The sequence below is a fragment of the Lampris incognitus genome, chromosome 4 (genome assembly GCF_029633865.1).
Source record: "Lampris incognitus isolate fLamInc1 chromosome 4, fLamInc1.hap2, whole genome shotgun sequence".
In the NCBI taxonomy this organism is placed as follows: Eukaryota; Metazoa; Chordata; class Actinopteri; order Lampriformes; family Lampridae; genus Lampris; species Lampris incognitus.
Genome location: NC_079214.1, coordinates 4,341,203 through 4,366,023, shown reverse-complemented (window position 1 = coordinate 4,366,023; position 24,821 = coordinate 4,341,203). Strand labels below are relative to the sequence as shown.

The 24,821-nt window shown below is 47.7% G+C and overlaps 1 protein-coding gene across 1 annotated transcript in view; it reads left to right on the top strand.

Annotated features, from left to right (window-relative positions):
* The window catches only part of zfhx3b (zinc finger homeobox 3b), a 220,201-nt gene extending 205,415 nt beyond the window's left edge, over positions 1-14,786 (top strand). The window contains exons 9-12 of the mRNA XM_056278772.1: positions 3,010-3,133; positions 4,309-5,831; positions 5,910-9,861; positions 12,082-14,786. Of these exons, the coding sequence (XP_056134747.1) occupies positions 3,010-3,133; positions 4,309-5,831; positions 5,910-9,861; positions 12,082-13,796 (7,314 nt within the window). The 3' untranslated portion in view covers positions 13,797-14,786. The remainder of the gene's footprint in view (positions 1-3,009; positions 3,134-4,308; positions 5,832-5,909; positions 9,862-12,081) is intronic.
* Positions 14,787-24,821: the final 10,035 nt, after the last annotated feature.

The following is a 24,821-nucleotide window of genomic DNA, read 5'->3' as shown; positions in this document are numbered from 1 at the left end:
GTATGATAACGCTGCAGGACTGTAGGTTGGTATGATAACGCTGCAGGACTGCAGGTTGGTATGATAACGCTGCAGGACTGCAGGTTGGTATGATAACGCTGCAGGACTGCAGGTTGGTATGATAACACTGCAGGACTGTAGGTTGGTGTGATAACACTGCAGGACTGTAGGTTGGTGTGATAACACTGCAGGACTGCAGGTTGGTGTGATAACGCTGCAGGACTGCAGGTTGGTGTGATAACGCTGCAGGACTGTAGGTTGGTGTGATAACACTGCAGGACTGCAGGTTGGTGTGATAACGCTGCAGGACTGTAGGTTGGTATGATAACACTGCAGGACTGTAGGTTGGTATGATAACGCTGCAGGACTGTAGGTTGGTATGATAACACTGCAGGACTGTAGGTTGGTATGATAACACTGCAGGACTGTAGGTTGGTATGATAACACTGCAGGACTGCAGGTTGGTATGATAACACTGCAGGACTGTAGGTTGGTATGATAACACTGCAGGACTGTAGGTTGGTATGATAACACTGCAGGTTGGTATGATAACGCTGCAGGACTGCAGGTTGGTATGATAGCACTGCAGGACTGTAGGTTGGTATGATAACGCTGCAGGACTGTAGGTTGGTATGATAATGCTGCAGGACTGTAGGTTGGTATGATAACGCTGCAGGACTGTAGGTTGGTATGATAACGCTGCAGGACTGCAGGTTGGTATGATAACACTGCAGGACTGTAGGTTGGTATGATAACACTGCAGGACTGTAGGTTGGTATGATAACGCTGCAGGACTGTAGGTTGGTATGATAACACTGCAGGACTGTAGGTTGGTATGATAACGCTGCAGGACTGTAGGTTGGTATGATACCGCTGCAGGACTGTAGGTTGGTATGATAACACTGCAGGACTGTAGGTTGGTATGATAACGCTGCAGGACTGTAGGTTGGTATGATAACACTGCAGGACTGTAGGTTGGTGTGATAACGCTGCAGGACTGTAGGTTGGTATGATAACGCTGCAGGACTGTAGGTTGGTGTGATAACGCTGCAGGACTGTAGGTTGGTATGATAACACTGCAGGACTGTAGGTTGGTATGATAACGCTGCAGGACTGTAGGTTGGTATGATAACACTGCAGGACTGTAGGTTGGTGTGATAACACTGCAGGACTGTAGGTTGGTATGATAACACTGCAGGACTGTAGGTTGGTATGATACCGCTGCAGGACTGTAGGTTGGTATGATAACACTGCAGGACTGCAGGTTGGTATGATAACGCTGCAGGACTGTAGGTTGGTGTGATAACGCTGCAGGACTGTAGGTTGGTATGATACCGCTGCAGGACTGTAGGCTGGTATGATAACACTGCAGGACTGTTGGTTGGCTTCATGATCCACGGGGAGGAGTGACGTCAGACTGCCGGTCCATGCGAATGCACAGTGGGGAGAGGACGTGGGACGGTGTCAGCTGGTGGGAAGTGAAATGTAGCGTGGGCCGGCGAGGCTGATTACTCTGTTTGGGACGGGAATTGAAAGAAATTACAGCAGGCAGGGCCTCATCTCCAAACCTCCTCCAATCTCAGTCCAGGATTTTTGGATATTTACAGTAGAATCCACTGGGTTTTTTTTTTAATGTAAGACTCCACTTTCCCCTGTAATTTTAATTATTTTTAATTTATCTAACACAGCAAACTGCACCCTGCAAAGTTTGAACTAAACTAAAATCACATAAGAGTATTTTCACAAGATGGCAAAGAGTTAGATTACCTAGAACGGCCCATCCCCCGCTGGAATGAGATGGACCTTTTTCATGGAAGAATTATTTAATTAGGCTTTCTAATAAGCTTTTCGGTTGGCCAAGGTGGGCCTCTCAGCTCATCTCACTAATTGGCTGCAGCAGAATTTAGCAGGCACATGACAAAACACCAGCAGCGATCAAAGTGCAAATTCCAGGCATTGCAAATAAAAAAGAGAGTGTGTGTGTGTGTGTGGGGGGGGGGGTCTTCAGTACACAGTATCAGTCTAAAAAAGTGAAAACTTCATGATGGTATAAGTGATGTTCCTTAATGTTTTAATATGTTCATACAATACCGAAATACCGAAATGACTCTCTGCAGTTCTCTATCCTATATTTATATATATATGTGTACATATATATTTATATGTGTACATATAGTTGGCTATTTATATGTGTACTTATAGGTGGATATTTATATGTGTACTTATAGGTGGATATTTATGTGTGTACATATAGGTGGATATTTATATGTGTACGTATAATTAGATATTTATATGAGTACTTATAGGTGGATATTTATGTGTGTACATATAGGTGGATATTTATATGTGTACGTATAGGTGGATATTTATATGTGTACGTATAGTTGGATATTTATATGTGTACTTAGAGGTGGATATTTATGTGTGTACATATAGGTGGATATTTATATGTGTACGTATAGGTGGATATTTATATGTGTACATATAGTTGGGTAGCTTTATGCATGGCATTTATACCTTTGTTTTCATCTTGTTTATATTTTAATATGGATAATAAATTAGGGTAATATGGATCATTTTAATATGGATAATAAATGAAGATTCTGGGTTCGGGCCCGGGGGCCGTCCCAGGTCGTCCTCTGTGTGGAGTTTTCTTGTTCTGCCCGTGTCTGTGTGGTTTCCTCCGGGTGCTCCGGTTTGCCCCCACAGGCTAAAGACATGTAGGTCAACTGAATCAAAGACATGCAGGTCAGATGAATCAGCCGTACTAAATTTTCCCTAGGTGGGTGTGTGTGTGTGTGTGTGTGTGTGTGTGTGTGTGTGTGTGTGTGTGTGTGTGAGAGAGAAGGCCTGGTGGCCTGTCCAGGGTGTCTCCCCACCTGCCACCCAATGACTGCTGGGATAGGCTCCAGCATCCCGCGACCCTGAGAGCAGGATAAGCAGTTCAGATAATGGATGGATGGATGGATAATAAATGATATTGGGACATGTCTTGTGCTTTATTTACAGGTAACGGCAACAGAGGTGCTGCCAGCGAGTATGTTCATACCTGTCCCGGCTCCAGAAAGAGAGGCCCAAAGCACCCTACAAGCCACAGCCAATTCCAACTCTCAGGACACAAAGAAGCAAATCGGTTTGTATCCTGCATGTTTTCTCTGAAATACATGACATCTGCATTAGTGTAAGAGAAATGTATGGTAACAGATCATTTTGAAGGTGATGTTGGTTAAGCTCACGCTAAATGTCTTCCTGTCAGTGGCAGCTGGCCTGTACAGAGCGCTGGGGCACCGCCCCCTTCAAACATCAAGAGATGAAAATCTACTTAAACATGTTAAATATAATGTGGTTGTATAATGCAAATAATTGTGAAACAAAAGTGTTTTTCAGTCTGTGAGCGCCTATCAGCAGCATTAAATATTGGTTCAAATGGTATTTGGTTGATTTCTGTCTGAATACATATACTTCCTGGGTGAGGGGCGCCGGCCAAACCATACCTTATGTAAGCCCTCAAACTTGTGGCAAGCAGGTGACCTGAGGCTGCTGTCTGATTGCTTTCTTCAGAACTGCGCCCCAGACACTCCCACTTTTATTGGCAGCAACTTGGTATTGTTTTAATGTTTTTTGATCTGATGTGATTGGACAATTCTCGTGGCTGTCAATCATGTTCACACCCACCACGACGCCTCGTCTCGGCTGTCAATCATCCACCGTCTACAAACCCTGATAAAATCTATAGGCTGCATTGTCCTTCTTAATAACTCTGTGACTGTGTGGACATTAAAGCAGCTGTCAGGTGTACTGCACCAAGGTAAATTGCGCCCCCCCCCAAAAAATTTTTTTTCAGCAGCCACCACTGCTTCCTGTTGAATTTTGTTAATTTATATTACAACGTCAACACAATATAGGATTTCCTTACCTGGATTATTGAGCATTCATCAAGACAATATATGAAGGTATTTCTACTACAGTAGTTATTATGACACAAAACAGAAGTAGTCTATTTTTTGTTAAGTGATAAGATTGTAATGGTCTCATTGCTTTTTTATTTCTATTTTTTCACAAAAAATGTCATAATACAGCTGATCATGTCAAGGCCATTTGACAACAAAGGAATCTTACTGATCCTGCATTCTCAAGCATCTGAATTAGTTATTTCTTTCCCCAGGGATGCTGACATGATCAGTGCATTGCAGACTTCTTTGAGAAAGGATGTCCTTGGTTGAAAATTACATTTTCATGGACAGCAAAAACGCAACAAATGTGGATGCCTTATTAATTATTCTTTTCTTTTGGTTTATTTATCCACAGATGCATCAGACGCCGAGCCAGAGAAGGGTGTCTCTCTTCCTTCAGAGATGGCTGAAGCTCGCAAGTCACCTCTGGAGGACCAGCAGTCAGGGAGGGATGACGCAACAGGATTCCTGTGCTGGAAGAAAGGCTGTAACCAGGTTTTCAAGTCCTCCAACTCCCTGCAGATGCACTTCAATGAGGTTCACAACAAAAGGCCTCAGCTTCCTGTCTCGGATCGCCATGTTTATAAGTACCGCTGTAACCAGTGCAGTCTGGCCTTCAAGACTGTGGAGAAGCTGCAGCTCCATTCACAATACCATGTGATCAGGGCTGCCACCATGTGCTGCCTCTGCCAGCGTAGTTTCAGAACACTGCAGGCCTTGAAGAAACATTTGGAGACCAGCCACCTGGAGTTAAGTGAAGCAGATATCCAGCAGCTCTACGGGGGCTTACTGATTAATGGAGACATCATGGTCATGGGAGATCCATCCCTTGGCGAGGAGCATGGAAGCCTTGGAGATGAGGACAAAGACGGAGAGGAAAGTGATCCAGAGGAAAAACAAAGCCCAACCGGGAGCGATTCTGGCTCGTTGCAGGAAGATTCTGGATCTGAACCTAAACGGGCTCTGCCATTCAGAAAGGGCCCCAATTTTACAATGGAGAAATTTTTGGATCCATCTCGTCCCTTCAAGTGCACTGTATGCAAAGAATCTTTCACACAAAAAAACATTCTTTTGGTTCACTATAACTCTGTATCTCACCTGCATAAGGTGAAGAGGGCCCTTCAGGAGTCCACTACAGGTCAGCCTGAGCCCACTAGCAGCCCCGACAACAAGCCATTCAAGTGCAGCACTTGCAACGTGGCCTATAGCCAGAGTTCTACTCTGGAGATACACATGCGCTCAGTCCTACACCAGACCAAAGCCCGAGCAGCCAAACTTGAAGCAGCCGGAGGGAGCACTAGCTCTGGAATTGCCACTGGTTTGAATACCGGAGGATCTTGTATAAGCACTTCAACTTCCAGTCCAAGTCCAGCCACTAACTCAACTACTAGCTCTAGCAACCACAGCTCTTCTGGGTCTCAGACTGTCCAGAGTATCATTGGAGGGAACCATGTCAGCCAACCTCATGGCATTGAAAGCATGGGTAACTCTTCAGTAAGTTGTCGTTCTTCCCCATCTGAAAACCATGAGGTAAAAAAGAAGAAATTTGCAGACATGCTGTCTTCAAGGGGGCAACAACAGCAGCTTCAGCAACAGCAACAGCTAGCCCAGGCCCAGGCCCAAGCACAAGCACAGCTTCAGCAAGAGCTCCAACAGCAGGCTGCTCTCATACAATCACAGCTCTTCAATCCAGCACTTCTGCAGCACTTCCCAATGACAACAGATGCTCTTCTCCCTCTGCAACAGCAGCAGTTGCTCTTTCCTTTTTATATCCCTGGAGCAGAATTCCAGCTGAACCCAGAAATCAATCTCAGTAGTTCAGCACTTGGCCTGGCAGGCTCGTCCACCTCCTCCCTGCTGGAGGACCTGAAGAACTCGGCCCAGCAAGCTCAGCAGAGTTGCCTGCAGCAGCAGCTAATGCACCATCATCTTCAACAACAGCAACAACAACAGCAGCAACAACAACAGCAGCAACATCACCAACAGCAGCAGCAGCAACAACAGGCCCATTCACAGTCCCAGGGACAAATGGCTCTCCTGCAACAAAGTGCTTCTCTCCTCCAACAGGCTGAGAAAAAGGGAAAGACCCTTTCCAGCCACAATGAAAAAGACAGAGAAATACAAAGAGACAAAGACACCAGTGAGAAAGCTGAGGATCATGTTAATAAAGATTCTACAGACAACAAGCCAAAAGAAAAGAAGGATATACAGCAAACTTCAATAAATACAAACCATGATCCAGGTTTGCCTCCTCCGAGAATTGCTTCAGATGCTCGTGGAAATGCCACAAAAGCCCTTTTGGAGAACTTTGGCTTTGAGTTGGTGATCCAGTACAACGAGAACAAGCAAAAAGCTCAGAGGAAATCAGCCGGGTCAGGAACCATGGGACCGGTTGGGGTAGCACGAGTGGTGGATCCCATTGAAGGACTGGAGAAACTGGAATGTGAAGCCTGCGGGAAGCTGTTTTCAAACATACTTATTCTGAAGAGTCACCAGGAGCACATCCACCAGGCCTTCTTCCCCTTCCGATCTCTTGAGAGATTTGCGAAGGAGTACAGGGAGCAGTATGACAAGCTGTACCCACTGAGACCTCCTACACCAGAGGCTGCACCTGCTCCTCCTCCCCCTCCTCCCCCACCTCCTCCTCCCCCACCGCCTCCACAGAGAGCGGCCACACCAAATATCCCTGTCTCATCTGCCTCACTCACACCTCCTACTGTACCTGCCGCACAGCCACCAGTCCCTATGGCACAAATCCCCATGCCGATGGACCTGCCCCTCTTCTCACCACTCATGATGCAGCCAATGTCTCTGCCCTCCTTACCCTCTCAATTGCCTCCCCAATTGCCATCTGTTGAATCTGGCCTGGCCTCGGATCTGGCCCAGCTTTATCAGCAACAGCTCACACCAGCCATGTTACAGCAACAGCAGCAGAACAAGAGGCCACGTACACGTATCACGGACGACCAGCTTAGGGTTCTGCGACAGTACTTTGACATCAACAACTCACCGAATGAGGAGCAGATTAAAGAAATGGCAGACAAATCAGGGCTGCCTCAAAAAGTAATTAAGCACTGGTTTAGAAACACCCTGTTCAAAGAGCGCCAGCGCAACAAAGACTCACCATACAATTTTAATAACCCTCCAATAACTACTCTAGAGGAAACCAAAATTGACTCTAAACCTCCTTCTCCTGAGCCTCAGAAACAAGAATGCTTCGGTAGTAAACGATCCTCCAGAACTAGATTTACTGACTACCAGCTAAGAGTGCTTCAAGACTTCTTTGATGCTAACGCTTACCCTAAAGATGATGAATTTGAACAGCTTTCAAATCTACTCAGCCTCCCTACTCGTGTAATTGTTGTGTGGTTCCAAAATGCCCGTCAAAAGGCAAGAAAGAATTATGAAAATCAGAGTGATGGGGGGAAAGATGGTGAGAGACGAGAGTTGTCAAATGACCGCTATATTCGGACCAATAATCTGAATTATCAGTGCAAGAAATGCAGTCTGGTTTTCCAGCGTATATTTGATCTAATAAAGCACCAGAAGAAGCTGTGTTACAAAGATGAAGATGAGGATGGGCAGTATGACAGCCAGAATGAGGATTCAATGGATTTTTCACATGAATACTATACTCCCTCTGGGTCCTCTTGTCACACCCCAATGCCCTCCTCCTCAAGTCTTTGCCCCCTCCCACCTTCAACCTCAGCGTTCTCCCACCCTCCATCAACTGAGAAGGAGGAGGCATCACCAGCCAACACTTCAAACTCCTATGACGAGAAGCCCAAACAGTTACCTGAAACGTCTTCCGACCCACACGAAAACCAAACTGCTATTAAACAGGAAATTGTGCATCAGCCTCAGTCAGAGACACAGCACCACAGACCTCAGCGAGAAGAGAAGGCTCAACCCATTTCCAAGAGCACCAAGCATTCATCTCCCTCCTTTTCTCAGCAACAGCAGCAGTGTGGGCCTTCTGCCTCTCAGACAAGCCAGGCTTCTGTTCAAAGCTCTCACATGAGCCTCAATCCACACCTGACCTCTGCCTCTCAACAATTGGCCCAGCAGATGATCCCTTACCAGTGTGAACAGTGTAAGGTTGGCTTCCCCTCCTTTGAACACTGGCAGGAACACCAGCAGTTACACTTCCTCTCTGTGCAGAATCAGTTCATTCACCCTCAATTCCTGGACCGCCCAATGGACATGCCTTTCATGCTCTTTGATCCCAGCAACCCACTACTGGCCAGTCAGTTACTATCCGGGGCAATGCCACAGATTCCAAGCAGCTCAGCCACCTCTCCATCCACCCCTACCTCCACCATGAATTCCCTGAAGAGGAAGCTGGAGGAGAAAGCTGGCACAAGTCCAGGAGAGAATGACAGCACCAACAGTGGAGAAGAGCCACAGAGAGATAAGCGCCTAAGAACCACCATCACACCAGAGCAGCTGGAGATTCTATATCAGAAGTACCTACTAGATTCAAATCCCACACGTAAAATGCTTGACCACATAGCTCATGAGGTGGGACTTAAAAAGAGGGTAGTTCAAGTCTGGTTCCAAAACACCAGAGCAAGGGAAAGGAAAGGTCAGTTTAGGGCAGTAGGACCAGCGCAAGCCCATCGTAGGTGCCCCTTTTGTCGGGCTCTTTTTAAAGCAAAGACTGCCCTTGAAGCACACATTCGTTCACGCCACTGGCATGAGGCCAAGCGTGCTGGCTACAATTTGACTCTCACTGGTATGTTACCTGAGCAGGAGGGATTACAAATGAAAATGGATCCTCTAGATATCTCAAGCTACTCACAGCTTGTCTCCACTAACAATGATGGACAAAGCTCCTCCCTGTCGCCAGTGAGCAAAAACATGGATATGTCTCCCAGGGCCCTCCTGAGCCCTTCGTCCATTAAAGTCGAGGGAATGGAAGATTTTGAGAGCCCAACCATGTCATCCGTAAACCTTAGCTTTGACCAGAGCAAACTTGACAATGATGACTGTTCCTCAGTGAATACAGCCATCACAGACACAACCACCGGTGATGAGGCCAATGCCGAAAATGACAGCGCTGATGTGAAGCATGGCCAAAACAGCAGTGACTACCTGTCTAAGTCTGGGAGTATAGCTCCCACACTGGAAAATGACGACCAGATGTCTTCAGGGCTAGTAAGCCCTGCAACAAGCTATTATGCTAAGGACTATGAAAATGAAAACCTGATAGATTACAGTGAGACCTCCAGCCTAGCTGACCCCTGCTCTCCAAGCCCTGGAGCATCAGGCAGTAGGAGCATCGATAGTGGAGACCGCCCTGGCCAAAAGCGCTTCCGCACTCAGATGACAAACCTCCAGCTGAAATTGCTGAAGTCCTGTTTTAACGACTACAGGACTCCCACAATGCTGGAATGTGAGGTACTGGGCAATGAAATTGGACTTCCAAAGAGGGTGGTTCAGGTGTGGTTTCAGAATGCCCGTGCCAAGGAGAAGAAGGCCAAGCTCAGCATGGCCAAGCACTTTGGAATAAATCAGACGTCCTATGAGGGGCCCAAGACTGAATGCACATTGTGTGGTGTTAAGTACAGCGCCCGTCTCTCTGTCCGTGATCACATTTTCTCCCAGCAGCACATCTCCAAGGTGAAGGATACTATTGGGAGCCAGCTAGATAAAGAGAAAGAATATTTTGACCCAGCAACTGTTCGTCAACTCATGGCCCAACAAGAGATGGACCGCATCAAGAAGGCCAACGAAGTCTTGGGACTGGCGCAGCAGCAAGCCATGCAGCAGCAGGGGATGTTTGATAACCCCGCAATGCAGGCTCTGAACCTCCAGTCAGCCTATTCAAATCTGCAAGGGATTCCCCCTGTCCTTTTGCCAGGGGTTGGTAGCCCCTCTCTTTCAAGCTTTAACACATCAAGTTCAGGTAGGTTTTCGTTTGGCTATCATCAGAACTGGCGCATGCACTTCTGCTGCTCTAGGCGAAAAACAATTATGCCGCCCCTCTATTTGCAACGTACCATACCAGCAACACCACACAAAGGCCAATATGTCAAACACGTAAAGCAAAAATCAGCAGCAATACACAAATGCAAATATGCCATACACATAATGCAAATAGTCTAGTGCAACGCTAGTGCGCTCAAAGCGTCAACAATATTAAAGTAAGCTGGGGGCGGGAGGCGGGGGAAGGAGGCAGCTGCAGGTGCTTAAAGAATGTGTAGCCTAGCAAGCCTGCAGTTACTGCTATTGGTTAGTCCCTGATTTTACTCATGAATAGTTGGCCCATATTTCAGCGCCATTGCCTAAATGTCACCCTGGGCGACTGCCTAGTTCGCCTATATTGACGCGCCAACAGTGGCTGTCATTTCACTTCAGTTTTGAAGCAGATTTCTATTGCAGTATATTTGACACGTATACCTTATGGAAGGGTTTTTTAGAAAAATACACGAAACATTTTGCAAACGACACATAATACTACTGTTACTGCTACTACTACTTTCAGCTGCTCCCGTTAGGGGGCGCCACAGCGGCTCATCCGTTTCCATCTCTTCCTGTCCTCTGCATCTTCCTCTGTCACACCAGCCACCTGCATGTCCTCCCTCACCACATCCATAAACCTCCTCTTTGGCCTTCCTCTTTTCCTCTTCCCTGGCAGCTCCAATTGATATTGTCTCAACACTCCTGAAATGAATTTCCTTTACCATCAGAAGATGTCTCATGGAGAATACCAAATTCATTTTAATTTTTTCTCAAAAGTCATCTGAGATGAAAATGTTTGTGGGTTAAATAAGATTTTTAGATGGCCATTCACGTTGATTTTACGATTTGATTTACTGAAATTCAAACGGCACAAATTCTGCTTGGCCCTTCTCTAAGCAGCAAGTAATTATGATTCAAAATACAGACGGAGCCCATTTGTTTGTATGTGCCATCAAGTTCACAAGCATCTTTACCTGCTTCTGAATTAGCTGATAATTGATGACGCCGTAGAGTAAATACCAATGCTTGTGCTACTCTTGAAAATGATTTAAGCTTTTCTAAGGTTGTTTAAAGATAGTTCGGGTTTTTTGAAGTGGGGTTGTATGAGCTACTAAGTCAACTCCTAGTCAAGTGTATTACCTACAGTAGATCGTTGCCGGCGTGCCAGCAGTTTGGAGAAGCAGGCAGCAGTATAGGCAGAGCTAACAAGCAATGTACTGCTGTGGAAGGGGCCAGAAACAAAAGCTTTTTTTTTTTAGCCCCCTAAAAAAAGGCGCCCCTAAAAAAGAATCCGTGTCAGTTTAAGTGTACATTCTATTTACAGTATTTTTGCCACTTTACCTTGCCATCAGGCAGCCTTTTTTTTTTGGCACCATGTTTTCTCAACAGAAAAAAAGTCCATATTCCTCTGCATAAGTGAAGCTGTGCCGCGCACTGTATTACGACGCCCGCTGATCAGCTCTTTGGGTCAGTCTGTGCAGTCTCCATCTGCAAAAGTTCTTCTGTGTACTCTGGTTCATATAAGTATCCTCTTGTTTCCACAGTGAGTGGCATTTCGTCGTTGCTGTCATAACCACTCATTTTCTTATATTTTTTGTCTCTTCTATAACCCGCTGAAACTCTGACCCAAACAGCGGATTTGTGGGCGGCGTAATACAGTGCATGGCACAGCCGCGCTTATACGTAGGAATATAGAAGTTCTACAGTTGAGAAAATGTAGAGCCACAAAAGGCTGTCTGACAACAAGATAATGCTGTGAAAATACTCTCAAATTCAGCGTACACTTAAACTGATAGTAATTTTTTAGGCGCCTTTTTTTAGGTGGCTAAAATAAGTTTTGTTTCTGGCCCCTCCCACAGCAGTGCCATTGCTTGCTAGCTCTGCCTATACTCCTGCCTGCATCTCCAAACTATGGGCGCACTGATCATGATCTACTGTAGGTAATACACTGACTATGGATAAGTACCTCATACAACCCCACTTCAAAAAAGTCCGAGCTATCCCTTTAAAGATCAGTAATGGTCTTTGTGACATGAAATTGGTCACGTTTTTGGCTGATTGATTTTATTGCATTTTTTTTCTATTGCACAAATATCTGTTCATCCACTAAAGTAACAAACTTTTTCTGATATGCCTTACTTTTCTTTGTTCTCATATTTTTTAGCTTTAACTCCTCCAAAACCTCCAAACCTCCTGAACATGCCTGGTGCCAGTGTCCCCTCACCAAGTCTCCCCACATCCGGATTAACCAACAAGCCTAACTCGTCATCCTCCTTGGCCTCATCCAGCCCGGCCCAGACCAGCACATCGGTTTCCAACTCAAGCCCCACTTCCACCTCCATATCCACTTCCCCAACTTCCCAGACAGGCTCCCGACCCGAACCCCCCAAAGAGCGCAATGCGGAGAGGGTAAGAGAAAAGGAGAAACATAAGGAAAAAGCAGAGAAGCCCTCGACCCCATCTTCAACGGGAAGCACCCTTGCCCCTTCCACCTCTGCTGCCAGTGCCAAGAAGGAGAAACCGGACACAGCTGTACCTGCCACCTCAATGCCCACACCCGGCATGGAGTATGTGGTAGACCCCGCCCAGCTTCAGGCTCTGCAGGCTGCTTTGGCGTCAGATCCCACTGCTCTCCTCACAAGTCAGTTCCTACCCTACTTCATGCCGGGCTTTTCCCCCTATTATGCCCCTCAGATACCCGGGGCTCTCCAAGGAGGTTACCTACAGCCCATGTACGGTATGGAAAGTCTTTTCCCTTACAACCCAACGCTGTCACAAGCACTGATGGGCCTGTCGCCAGGGTCCCTGTTGCAGCATTACCAGCAATATCAGCAGAGCTTGCAGGAGGCACTACAGCAGCAGCAGCGGCAGCTTCAGCAGATCCAGCAACCCAAAGCAAGCCAAACCCCTGTTCCCCCTCAACCCTCGGGGGATCGCAAAGAATCTGCCAAAGATCCAGTGAAAATAGAGGAGCAAAAAGGCAAGCCCCACACTGAGAACTCTTCCTCATCCTCCTCCTCCTCTCACATTAATGAGATGGACGGCAAAGTGGCGGACCCCCTCCTAGACCAGTACATAGTCCCCAAGGTGCCCTATAAGTTGGCATGCCGCAAGTGTCAGGCAGTTTTCACCAAGGAAGAAGCGGCCATTACCCACCTTAAATCTATCTGTTTTTTCGGTCAGTCTGTGGCAAACCTGCAAGAGATGTTGCTGCGTGTCCCCAGTGGCGTAGGTGCCGGGGCCGGAAGTCTCTATGACTGCCTGGCTTGTGACACCACGTTGGATGGGGACAAAGCACTCGGTCAACACCTGGAGTCGGCGTTGCACAAACACAGAACAATCAAGCGATCAGCCAGAAATGCCAAAGAGCACGCTCCTAGTTTATTACCTCACTCTTCAGCCTGCTTCCCCAATCCTAACACCGCATCTACCTCGCAGTCTGCCACACATCCCATCAGCAGCCCCCCGACCCTGCCGACATCATCAGCTGCCATGCCATCCTCCGCTGCCTCCTCTTCCCTGTGCTCATCTTCTGCCACCCCGCTCAACACCACAGCTGCCGGCAAACCCTGGCCCCAGGCCCCTTTCTCCAGAGCTTTACCTGGGAAGCCCAACGCCACTCCCTCCTCGACGTCCTCCTCGTTTCCTCCAGTGTCCTCACCTTCAACGGTTACCTCAAGTTCATTGAGCACCTCAGGAGTTCAGACCTCGATACCAACAGACGTCTTTACCGACGAGTCTGACTCTGACAGCAGTCAGAAGTCAGCAGACAGGCTGGGCAGGACGGCGGAGGAGCCGCAGCAGCCTGGCTGTATCAAAGACAGTAGTAGTTGTAGTAGTAACCTTGCTAGTGTAGGAACAGACTCCATCAGATTGTAAAAGAGCTTTCAGTGATGGACAATATTTAAAAAACCGCAAAAGACAAAAAAAAATACAAATGGGAAAAAAAAATACAAAAAGCAGCGATGTTAAAAATACATTTAAAGTATACAAACCAATTTCAGAAAAAGATGTGTAAAGACTAACTGCAATTCCAAAGCTTGTAACCAAAAATTTAAATGTTAGTGGATTGTTTTCCCATATCAACATGCTGGTTTTCATTTTTCCTTTTTTTGTTTGTTTGTTTGTTTTTCGTCTCCAACTGAAATACATGCATATTAATATATGAGAAAAGATCACTGCAGTCACGTTTTGGGAGGTGATGGAAGAACGCTATGCTCTTGTGGCAGTGGACTGCCTCCAAGTTGAAAAATGGCCCAAGAACCTTTTTGACAAAACACAAGTCAACGAGCGGTCCCTTCGTTTTGTAATGATTTCTACTAAATAGCACAGTCACAAAAAGCCAGTATGTACTGTATGGGAGAATAGTCTGTCGGTCGTCTTGCTATTTAAGCATTCAGATAGATACCAATGGCTTGCAAAAGTAAAATAATAATGTAATGTCTATTTTATTCTCAGGTCAACAGCTCACAGATGTTTTTCTGTTACAGAAATCCATGTTTTACACTTTTTTGTTCCTGACAGGAAATGAACATTGTTTTTTTTTGTTTTGTTTTTTTGAAAAATTGATTTATGAACAGAAAGTTTTAAAATGAACAAAAATTATAATTAAGGCATAGTTTCCGGGCATTCAAAGAAGTGTCTTTAATTTGCCGATTTTAACATTTGGAGTCCTTCTAAAGGAGAAATTGGTGATTCCGTTTGACCCAGGCCAGGAGAGCGTTGCAGTCATGACGATGGGCGGTGGAACGGCTTTTGGTGGAGAAACCTTTCTGTATGTATTTATGATAGATATGAACATTTTTGGTGTTAAGTAGCTCGTTGCATTGGAACTGAATTTAAACAGTATGGTAGGTTGAAATAACTTTGTGTACATTTAGCTTTTGTATCGTCCAAACTTTAAGACGCTTCATTTGATGTTGTCTTTGGTCATTCCGGTAGACTAGATTCTGGACCGGTAACTTCTCCTACACTTTAGGTCTGTCTCGTCCCCCCCCCCCCCTCACCCCACCCCACCCCCGGCACCCCTGCCCAGGCGGCGTCCTCCCCCACGGCGGTTCGGCTTCGGTGGTTTTGGTCGGTACGACACCAACAGAAAGGCAAACCGCTCCGGGGTGAAATGTCGACCCGAGTGGGGTTCGTCATCGTCTGACCCCTGACCCCTGACCCCCCCCCCCCCCCGCGTGTGTGGAGTTCTGGAGAAGGTTCCGGCTCCTGGTGTCCTCCGGCACTGCAGGTTTCTTTCCGTTCTCCGTGTAGTGTGGCTGCGGTCTTTTTCAACCTGACTTTCATTTAGACTCCTTTGTTTTGTCACCAATGAAAATGAAAATAGAATACTACTACTACTAATAATAATAATAATAATTCTCACGCTTTAAAACAAAAAGAAAATCCAAAGACTAAACACTTTCACCATTGGTGCATAAAGATGAGAAAAGAGGCTTCTTCTTTATACTTGAGGAGGACGTGTTGCTGTTTTCAGAGGAAGGGGACAGTGGTGAAGAGGAGCAGCAGGGGTGCAGCAGCAGCAGGGGTGCAGCAGCAGCATCACATCCACCACCGCCGCCGCTGCTGCACCCCTGCTGCTGCTGCACCCCTGCTGCTGCTGCCCTTCCTGCTCCCCGGCGAGCAGACGGGTGGCGTTTTTACCGAAATATCACGAATACCAAAAACCAAAAAGGGCCCTTGTCCCTGCATTGTGGAGTAGCACCGTTACAGAGCCATTGCAGTTTGTAAGATAGAGGTTATGAATCTTCGTTTGACTTTTCTGTCACTCAAAAGTCCATTTTTTTTTAAAGAAAATGTATAAGGTCTGGTCTCCGAGGACATACGTTTTGCTGCTAATGTAGAATTTTGAAAGAAAAGAAGAGTACCTAGATGCATGCTCATTTTGCTTTTGGCTAAGCTTTAACTAAAACAAACAATAAACCGATCTCCTGCCTCCGCAACACCTTTCTTTTCCTTTTCCTTTTCCTTTTCCTTTCTTTCTTTCTTTTCTTTCTTTCTTTTTTTCTTGTTGCAAAAACGGAACTTTGAAGACTGTGAATATATGTTCCAAAGGACATTTTGCCGATTTTTTTGGACAGACCAATGTTGAAAAGCCAATGATCTATAACGTTTGTAAAGAACAGTGCATTCCAAATATCACTATGGATTATTTCTTAAGCAAGGACTGACTCTCTTTCTTTCCTGTTATGCTTTTTATTGTCACGGTGTTTCTCTCATTTCTCAAGTGACTGTAAGCTGTTGTGTAAACTTGGCGCCGCAGGTTCCGATAGGGGGCGCGCTTGGTGCGCGTCATGCTGGGCTGGCGTCCAGCCGCGCTTCGTGTTGCTCGCTAGTTAAGCGAGCCAACGGCGGTTACCAAAAAGTGTATATAATACATGTGGTACTGACGCGCGTCATGGTGTCGCCATGCCTCACCCCCTCCCCTCCCCTCCCCTCCCCTCCCGGCTGGTCTCAGAAGGAGTGGTTGCCCCAACCCCCCCCCTCCCGCCCCGGCTGCCCGCTAGTCTCAGAAGGAGTGGTTGCCCCAACCCCCCCTGCCCCCCCCAGATACACCGGTGATATAAATGCGCCGGTGGTTTGACCCCCCGGGGTAGATAGAAGTGCAGGCGGCTGCTGCTCAGGAGGAGTGCGGCGGGTCTTTAGGGGACTTGCGTGTGGAGAAGCAGGGGGTCCCCTGGAGGAGGTCCCCTGGAGGAGGAGGGAGGCCCGGGGGGGTTTAACCGGTAAAGAGGTTTGTCACACTTTCATGTCCAAAGAAGTCGCGCGCTCCACCCTGCTGCAGCGGAAACGGAAGTGCTCATGAGTCCCCCGCCCCGCCCCCCAACAGAAAAACACTTTTATTTAAGTCCTTTATACCAAAACCGACACGTATTTAAATGTGTGGCGAACTGCTTCTTGGCCACTAGTGTACAGCAAAGCATACCTGCCCTAATGAGTATGACGCCACGTGTAGTCCAGCGCCGCGCGTTGCCGAGCCGCGGGACCGGGTGTTCATACGTCCGCATGCCGTTGGAGACGTTGCGGATCCGGTCCGCGAAGCGGGCCGGCTCTGCAGCCCTGTTACCTGAACCGTGTTTCTCATGTCTATGTTCTTATTTTCAAGAATTCCGATGTTGTACAGTCTTGTGTTGCTTCTTCTCCGCTTTGCTTTGCTTTGGTTTCCAGATAATGTCGGACATGTGTTGTTATGTTCTTATAAGTATTTCTGTGTTACTTTACTTTTGTATATGACTTCCTTTCTGGTATAAATGAACACTAGCTTTAATTTGAATGGCTGAAGTTGGGTGGGGTGGGGTGGGTGAGGGTGGGGGATCTGCGACCTGGCCACTTTACGGTGTGGTGGTGTTCTTCGTGTTCCTCTTTGCGACACTGTTGGAAGTGTGGTTTCTGAAGCGCAGCCTTTACTTCCTCACTCCGCTGGAGGACAGAGGCACGTCACGTCCGCCCAGCACGGACTCGTGTTACTTGGCATGTGCCTGTGCGCGTGCGCGTGTCACTAGAGCCAGCATCGATTCGAGGTTAAGTTGCATTTTGTATTATGTCGCCCTTAATAACCAACGCCCCGGACAAGCTCGGCCACGCGGGGGGGGGGGGGCAGGGGGGTATGAATAACGGACAAAATTCGGGGAATCAAAATTCGAGGGCAACAAGAATCAAAAGAGGAGAAGCAGCGAAGCACTGAGCAGTTCCGGCCTCGGCTGAACACGTGACTGTGGCCAAAGCTGTTCGCAGCGGAAACCGGACCAGAACACAATGTGGTGCTGTGACCCGGCGGGTGTGCTGTGACCCGGCGGGTGTGCTGGGCCACGCCGGTCTGCAGTGACTCCGCGCGCGCCTCCTGGCTCCCTGCGGTCGGGGTGCTTGGTGTGAAGGGACGTTGCGGAGGGAGGAAGACGAGGCTGGACTGTGGAGGTCGCTCGGCCACTGTGAAGATGAACGTGTACCTGTATACAGATAGAGATCTATTTAAAGCGAGGCGGCCACTCTTCCGTTTGTTTGTTTTGAGATGAAGAAGGAAGGCGGAGGAGAGAAAAAAGGCGGGAATCTGGAGAACCTTTTTTTTGGTGATGTCGGAGAGGACTCGGGAGAGGACTCGGGAGCCGGGTCCAGCTCCGAGTTCACCTCCTCCTCGTCTGATGACCGACGACTCTGTGGACGGAAAGGGACTCGGAAAGAAAGGGACCTGTTCTTGAGACGAGACCTGGACTCGGGCGGCTCCGGCTGCTCCCCTCCTCCCCGCCGGCTCCCGTGCGCTCGCGGACGTTTGCAGCAGCTCAGGACAGGACGGGCAGAGACTTCCGCACCCCCTCCCCCTCACCGCGTCACTTCCTGTCCTCACTTCCTGCCGCTTGTCTGTGTGATGGACAGGCGAGGCTCGGCCCGCCTCTCCCTGCGTTCATGACGTCATGCTGAAAGAGACGTGGACGAGGGGAAGGTGTTCTCTAGGCTGTCCTTAATTAAAGAGGCAGTTTATTCTCTAGAAAAGAAAAGACAAAAAAAAAAAACACAAGCGTATCAACCAAAATTAACAACCAAACTAACAAACAACCAAACAACCATTCGCTCCAATGTCAAAGATGAACTGTTACCTTGGAGCGCTGTTCCTTTTGTGACTTCTGGTGCCACAATGTTTTGTTGTTTTTGTTTTTTTGTTTGTTTGTTTTTTTTTAGCTTTTTGTTTTGTTTTTGTTTCTTTTTTCCCTTCAGTTATTCCTCCTCCGAGCCTCACAAGCATGGCTCTGTGGCTCCCGGCAGCCCACCCGAGGGTAGAAAAAAACAGCCTTGCAATGTACAAAAAAGAGCAAGTTAAACCAAAAATGTTGTTCTTGATGTCTTTTCTATACTGTAGTCTTGTTAGCTTTTTTGTTACTGTAATTAAATGATGAAGATTTCCAAACTGTACCAAATTACATGGAAACTAACATACATGAACCACATGGAACTTCAGACTTTTAAAGAAACTTTTGTCACAGAACCTTGTTGTCCTAGTTAAGTTGATTGTAGATGGTAATTGAATATACTCCTTTGAAAATATTTCATCAAGTATGTTTCTTGCTCATTGTGATACATTAAAAGAAGTATGAGCATACAGACTCGTCTGTGGGTGTCGTGCTGTCTGATGGCTGCTCTTCAGCGTCAACGATGAGAAACATCCAGACACGTATTGTTCTGCACCCCCTACTTGTTCTGCCACACGCCTCCCGCTGCCAAACACCAGTCCAACTCTCCAAGCAGACGTGCAGAAAGTCTGGAGGAACTGTAATGTCGACACAACCCCGCCTCTCTCTCGGCCAAGGGAGTACGCTCAGTACATGCAAGATAGGTGGCGCAGTGGTAGAGCGGTCGCCGCACAGCAACAAGGTCCTGGGTTCGAGCCCCGGGGTAGTCCAACCTTGGGGGTCGTCCTCTGTGTGGAGTTTGCATGTTCTCCCCGTGTCTGTGTGGGTTTCCTCCGGGGGCTCCGGTTCCCTCCCACAGTCCAAAGACATGTAGGTCAGGTGACTCAAAGACCTGTAGGTCAGGTGACTCAAAGACATGTAGGTCAGGTGACTCAAACACGTAGGTCAGGTCACTCAAAGACATGTAGGTCAGGTGACTCAAAGACATGCAGGTCAGGTGACTCAAAGACCTGTAGGTCAGGTGACTCAAAGACATGTAGGTCAGGTGACTCAAAGACATGTAGGTCAGGTCACTCAAAGACCTGTAGGTCAGGTGACTCAAAGACCTGTAGGTCAAGTGACTCAAAGACCTGTAGGTCAGGTGACTCAAAGACATGTAGGTCAGGTGACTCAAAGACATGTAGGTCAGGTCACTCAAAGACCTGTAGGTCAGGTGACTCAAAGACCTGTAGGTCAAGTGACTCAAAGACCTGTAGGTCAGGTGACTCAGACATGTAGGTCAGGTGACTCAAAGACATGTAGGTCAGGTCACTCAAAGACATGTAGGTCAGGTGACTCAAAGACATGTAGGTCAGGTGACTCAAAGACATGCAGGTCAGGTCACTCAAAGACATGTAGGTCAAGTGACTCAAAGACCTGTAGGACAGGTGACTCAAAGACCTGTAGGTCAGGTGACTCAAAGACCTGTAGGTCAGGTGACTCAAAGACCTGTAGGTCAGGTGACTCAAAGACGTAGGTCAGGTGACTCAAAGACCTGTAGGTCAGGTGACTCAAAGACATGTAGGTCAGGTGACTCAAAGACCTGTAGGTCAGGTGACTCGGCCATACTAAATGGCCCCTAGGTGTGTGTGGGTGTGGGCGGGCCTGTGTGATGGCCTGGCGGCCTGCCCAGGGTGTCTCCCCGCCTGCCGCGCAGTGGCTGCTGGGAAAGGCTCCAGCATCCCTGCGACCCTGAGAGCAGGATAAGTGGTTCGGATGATGGATGGATGGATGGACAAAGAAAACAGTCAACATATTTGAACTGAGAATTATCCAACATTAACTAAAACAAACGGTACAACAGTGCAAATCCTTTTAAACTGATTTTTGTTTTGTTTCCCAAACTGAACCCCGTGGTTATTCTAGTAGCCATGACACGCTGGTAGTTGTAGTGGAGTTAGAACTAGCCGTTAATAGTTATTTGATGGAGATAAAGACCTTGTCAGACTCTTCATCCTCTGGAAGGCCTCTCTGCCTGCAGACGTCTCGTTCACACGACGACTGCTGAGTGGACAAACCTCATTAATCCATATTCAAATTAATCCATATTCAAGAACAAACACGCAGCGGTCTCTGAATAACAAGCGGCTGCTTGTTATTTCTGTGTGATTGAGGCTTTGAGGAAAACACTTCCAATCAGAACCTGACATGTGAGAACCCGACATGAGAACCTGACATGTGAGAACCCGACATGAGAACCTGACACGTGAGAACCCGGCATGAGAACCCGACATGAGATCCTGACATGTGAGAACCCGACATGAAATCCTGACATGTGAGAACCTGAAATGTGAGAACCCGACATGAGAACCTGACGTGAGAACCCGACATGAGATCCTGACATGTGAGAACCTGACATGAAATCCTGACATGTGAGAACCTGACATGAGAATCTGACATGTGAGAACCTGACGTGAGAACCTGAAATGTGAGAACCCGACGTGAGATCCTGACATGTGAGAACCCGACATGAAGTCCTGACATGTGAGAACCTGACATGTGAGAACCCGACATGAGAACCTGACATGTGAGAACCTGACATGAGAACCCGACATGAGATCCTGACATGAGAACCTGAAATGTGAGAACCCGACATGAGAACCTGACATGTGAGAACCTGACATGAGAACCCGACATGAGATCCTGACTTGTGAGAACCTGACATGAGAACCTGAAATGTGAGAACCCGACATGAGATCCTGACATGTGAGAACCCGACATGTGAGAAGCTGACATGTGAGAACCCGACATGTGAGAACCCGACATGAGAACCTGACATGAGAACCTGCCATGTGAGAACCTGACATGAGAACCTGACATGTGAGATGAAGCACACATTTGCAGGCCGTGGATGAAACTATTCTGTCAAATGTGTTGAAAGTGTGTGGGTAAATATCTCTGACCTGTGTTGAATGATGGTGTGACTTGAAAGTAGAGGATAGAGTAGATTTGTTTCAGCTGAGCGTTGTGAGACGGAGCGGGCCACCGACCTGCCCCCCCCCCCCGTGACCCCCGTGACCCCCCCCTGCTGTGTGTCAGCAGGCAGAGACGTGCGGTGGGCAGCCAGTAAAGGCGTCTTCATTCATTTAGACGATTGGATGTTGAACTTTGTTGGCGGCACGGTGGCGCAGTGGTTAGCGCGGTCTCCTCACAGCAAGAAGGTCCTGGGCTCGAGTCCCGGGGTAGTCCAACCTTGGGGGGCGTCCTAGGGCCGGGTCGTCCTCTGTAAGGAGTTTGCATGTTCTCCCCGTGTCTGCGTGGGTTTCCTCCCACCGTCCACAGACATGTAGGTCAGGTGGATCGACCGTACTACATTGTCCCTAGGTGGGGGTGGGGGTGGGGGGGCCTGTGATGACCTGGTGGTCTGTCCAGAGTGTCTCCCCGCCTGCCACCCAATGACTGCTGGGAGAGGCTCCAGCTCCAGCTTCCCCGTGACCCTGAGAGCAGGATAAGCGGCTTGGATGATGGATGGAGAATGGAGAATGGATGGATGATGGATGGATGATGGATGGATGGATGGATGTTGAGCTGAGCAGCGGTTGCGGTACCGTTTCTTGGGTTTATTTGTACTGGTGTTGAATAAGTGCACAATAATGACCAGAAGGTGCTTAACCAATGACCCTCCATATTAAAGCTTTAGTGATGTGTTTGTGTACTTCTCTCATTCATGATGACTCCCCCCCCTCCCCCCCCCCCCGGTACGTTGGTGTCGTGCCGGTTTAAGGCCGGGCTCCACCCCTCTGTTATTTCTGCTAATGGCAGACTGCAGGGGTGTTTAGCTGACATAGACAGAGCTCTGTCTTTACCGTCGGAATAATATTTTTCTACACTGAACTCAGGGCCGAAGCTCTTCACTCTCGCTTACACAGGCCCGGAGTGAATAACGGCCCCGGCCGTGGAGTGGTTCTGACATCTGGCACCATCTGTTTTCACCTTCACATCAAAGCGCTCGGTTTACGCCAAGCGCTTGTTGTTTGGGTTAACGTGACGCAGCTGATCTCCTGGTTAAGCAGCGAAGCCTTTCAGCAGCCCACGTCTGCCACAGGAAAGAGACAACGGCAGACCGGGTCAGGGCTTCATAGTTTGTTTTGGGCCCGCCTCGTGTACATAAACCAGGAAGTCCAATGTGTCCGTAAGAATGTGCTGACGGATGCTTAGCCGAACATTTCTCTTCTCTTTCTCGGTCAGTCGTTTCCAGAACACTGTCAACGCTCTGAGATGTCTACCATCCAGATGTCTGGGATTTAGCGAGGCTCTGAGATCGTCCCTATAGGACTTCCACGAGAACGTGCCGGCATCTTGGCTTGGTGACTCCAGTCTCCGAGGACACCATTGGAATTGAAGGAAATGGTGTAAATCCTCATAAAACCTCATTGAAGTTCCACTGGTTTTGAAACAGCTTTCGCTTGATAAAGGACTCTGAACGGATTTAAACGGGCAGCTAGCTTGAGCTGAGTCGGGGTGAAGGCTGGCTGAGAACCGCTGGGCCCCTGAAGAGAGTTTTGAGGGAGGGGCCGTCCTGTCTCTGGCAGTAGGACACATTCATTGACCATGTTGAGCCAATTAACACGCAAGGGCACATCCCAAATGAATTAAAAGCACCCTAATCCGATCAGTGTAAAAAGCCAGGCCATTTCCCTCGCAGGCCTGGACCAGATGGCACCCGCGCTCACATGCTGCAGTCAAACAGGCCCGGCCCGGCCACCGACTGTGAAATTGGGTTAGCGCCTGAGACTAACACAGGCTTCAGGCAATCTGAGCCTCCAAAATCATGCTCTCTTGGCCTAAAGGTACAGGGTCCACCTTGGCAATCCTGGGCCCCATATTTAATTTTCATCCCCAGTACCCCACCCCCCTCCTGTCAGTTCATTGGGGTGAATTTGACTGACAGCTTTGGAGGGTCCCTCGCCTCCTTAGCCCTGTCAAGCTGATATATGAACCCCATATAGCTCCTGACACACCACAATGTGTTCTCTCTTGTAAGGCCCGAGACAGGCTACAGTTGTGTTGGATTGAATATCATAGACCTCTGTTGTGCTGCATGACTCGAGCTGTGTGGTGATGCCATGCTGAGGTCTGAGGTCTTTGTCACATGAGTAGGTTTGTGTGCGTGTATGTGTGAGTGTGTGTGTGTGTTAGGGGCGAGGTTCAAACTTACTCATTTTCTTCAGCCTTCAACATTTGCAGTGAATAAGTGGTACAAACGTTAAACAACGCCACTCAACGTGACTTCAGCGGGAAAGCGAGACCATGTCACCGTAGGCATCGTCTTCAGCAAGAAGCATCGTTCTCTAACGGTCGTTCGTTAGGGCTGAAGTCTGGCATTGAAACTTGAGACCACAAAGGCAGAAAATGAAGGCCAAACACCGGAAACAAAACCACACCATGATACATCCTGGCATGCTTTTCAATCCCACGCCGCCCTAGTCATGATATCCGGCTTTCAGCTTAGCCAAACGTAAGGAGTAGCCCGTATCACGTGGATAAACAACCTTAAACCCGTCAAAATGAGAATGTGTTGTAATAAAATTACACAACTATGTCGAAAGCTCACACAACTGCACACAGTCGTATGAGGTTGTTTTTTTCAAAGAGGTCTTTAAAGGTCCCACGAAACGGCATTAAGAGCACCGCACACTTCTGCATGTATCTAAATACAACAGAATGGTTTGGTGAAGGGAAGGGGATTGATTTGACTGCCAGCCAATCACAGATTGGCATTTTTTGGGGAAAAACAAACAAACGTTGACATTGATATGCTACTGGCTAGTTTCAGTTTGGTGGTAGAAGATCCCTCGTCTCTCGAGCTCACTCCCAATCATTCACTGGGTATTTTTATTCGCGTACACCCACAACTGCAGAATGACTTTACTAAATAAAATGTTGTATTTGTCAGAAATAGAAAAACGTTATTCTCACAAACAAAAATAGAACAAAATATGTCTTTGAAAATTTCTAGACTATGGTGTTAAATAGATGTGAATTAAGTATAGGTGAGAGGCAAATGAAAATATATTTTTCATTTTGTCACCGATTTCAAATGTTGCAGTTTTACAGCAACATGTACAATGTGTGTGTTTGTATAAATGGTTCTGAACGGCATTAAAGGGATCAAGTACAACATGTCCCCAGCAGAAAAAGTGAACAACCTGCATGTATTTCCAACAGGCCCGTGCCAAGTAGAAGACACTTACGGACTTTAATTAATACACGCTCTGTGTTTCTACCATGCAGGGTT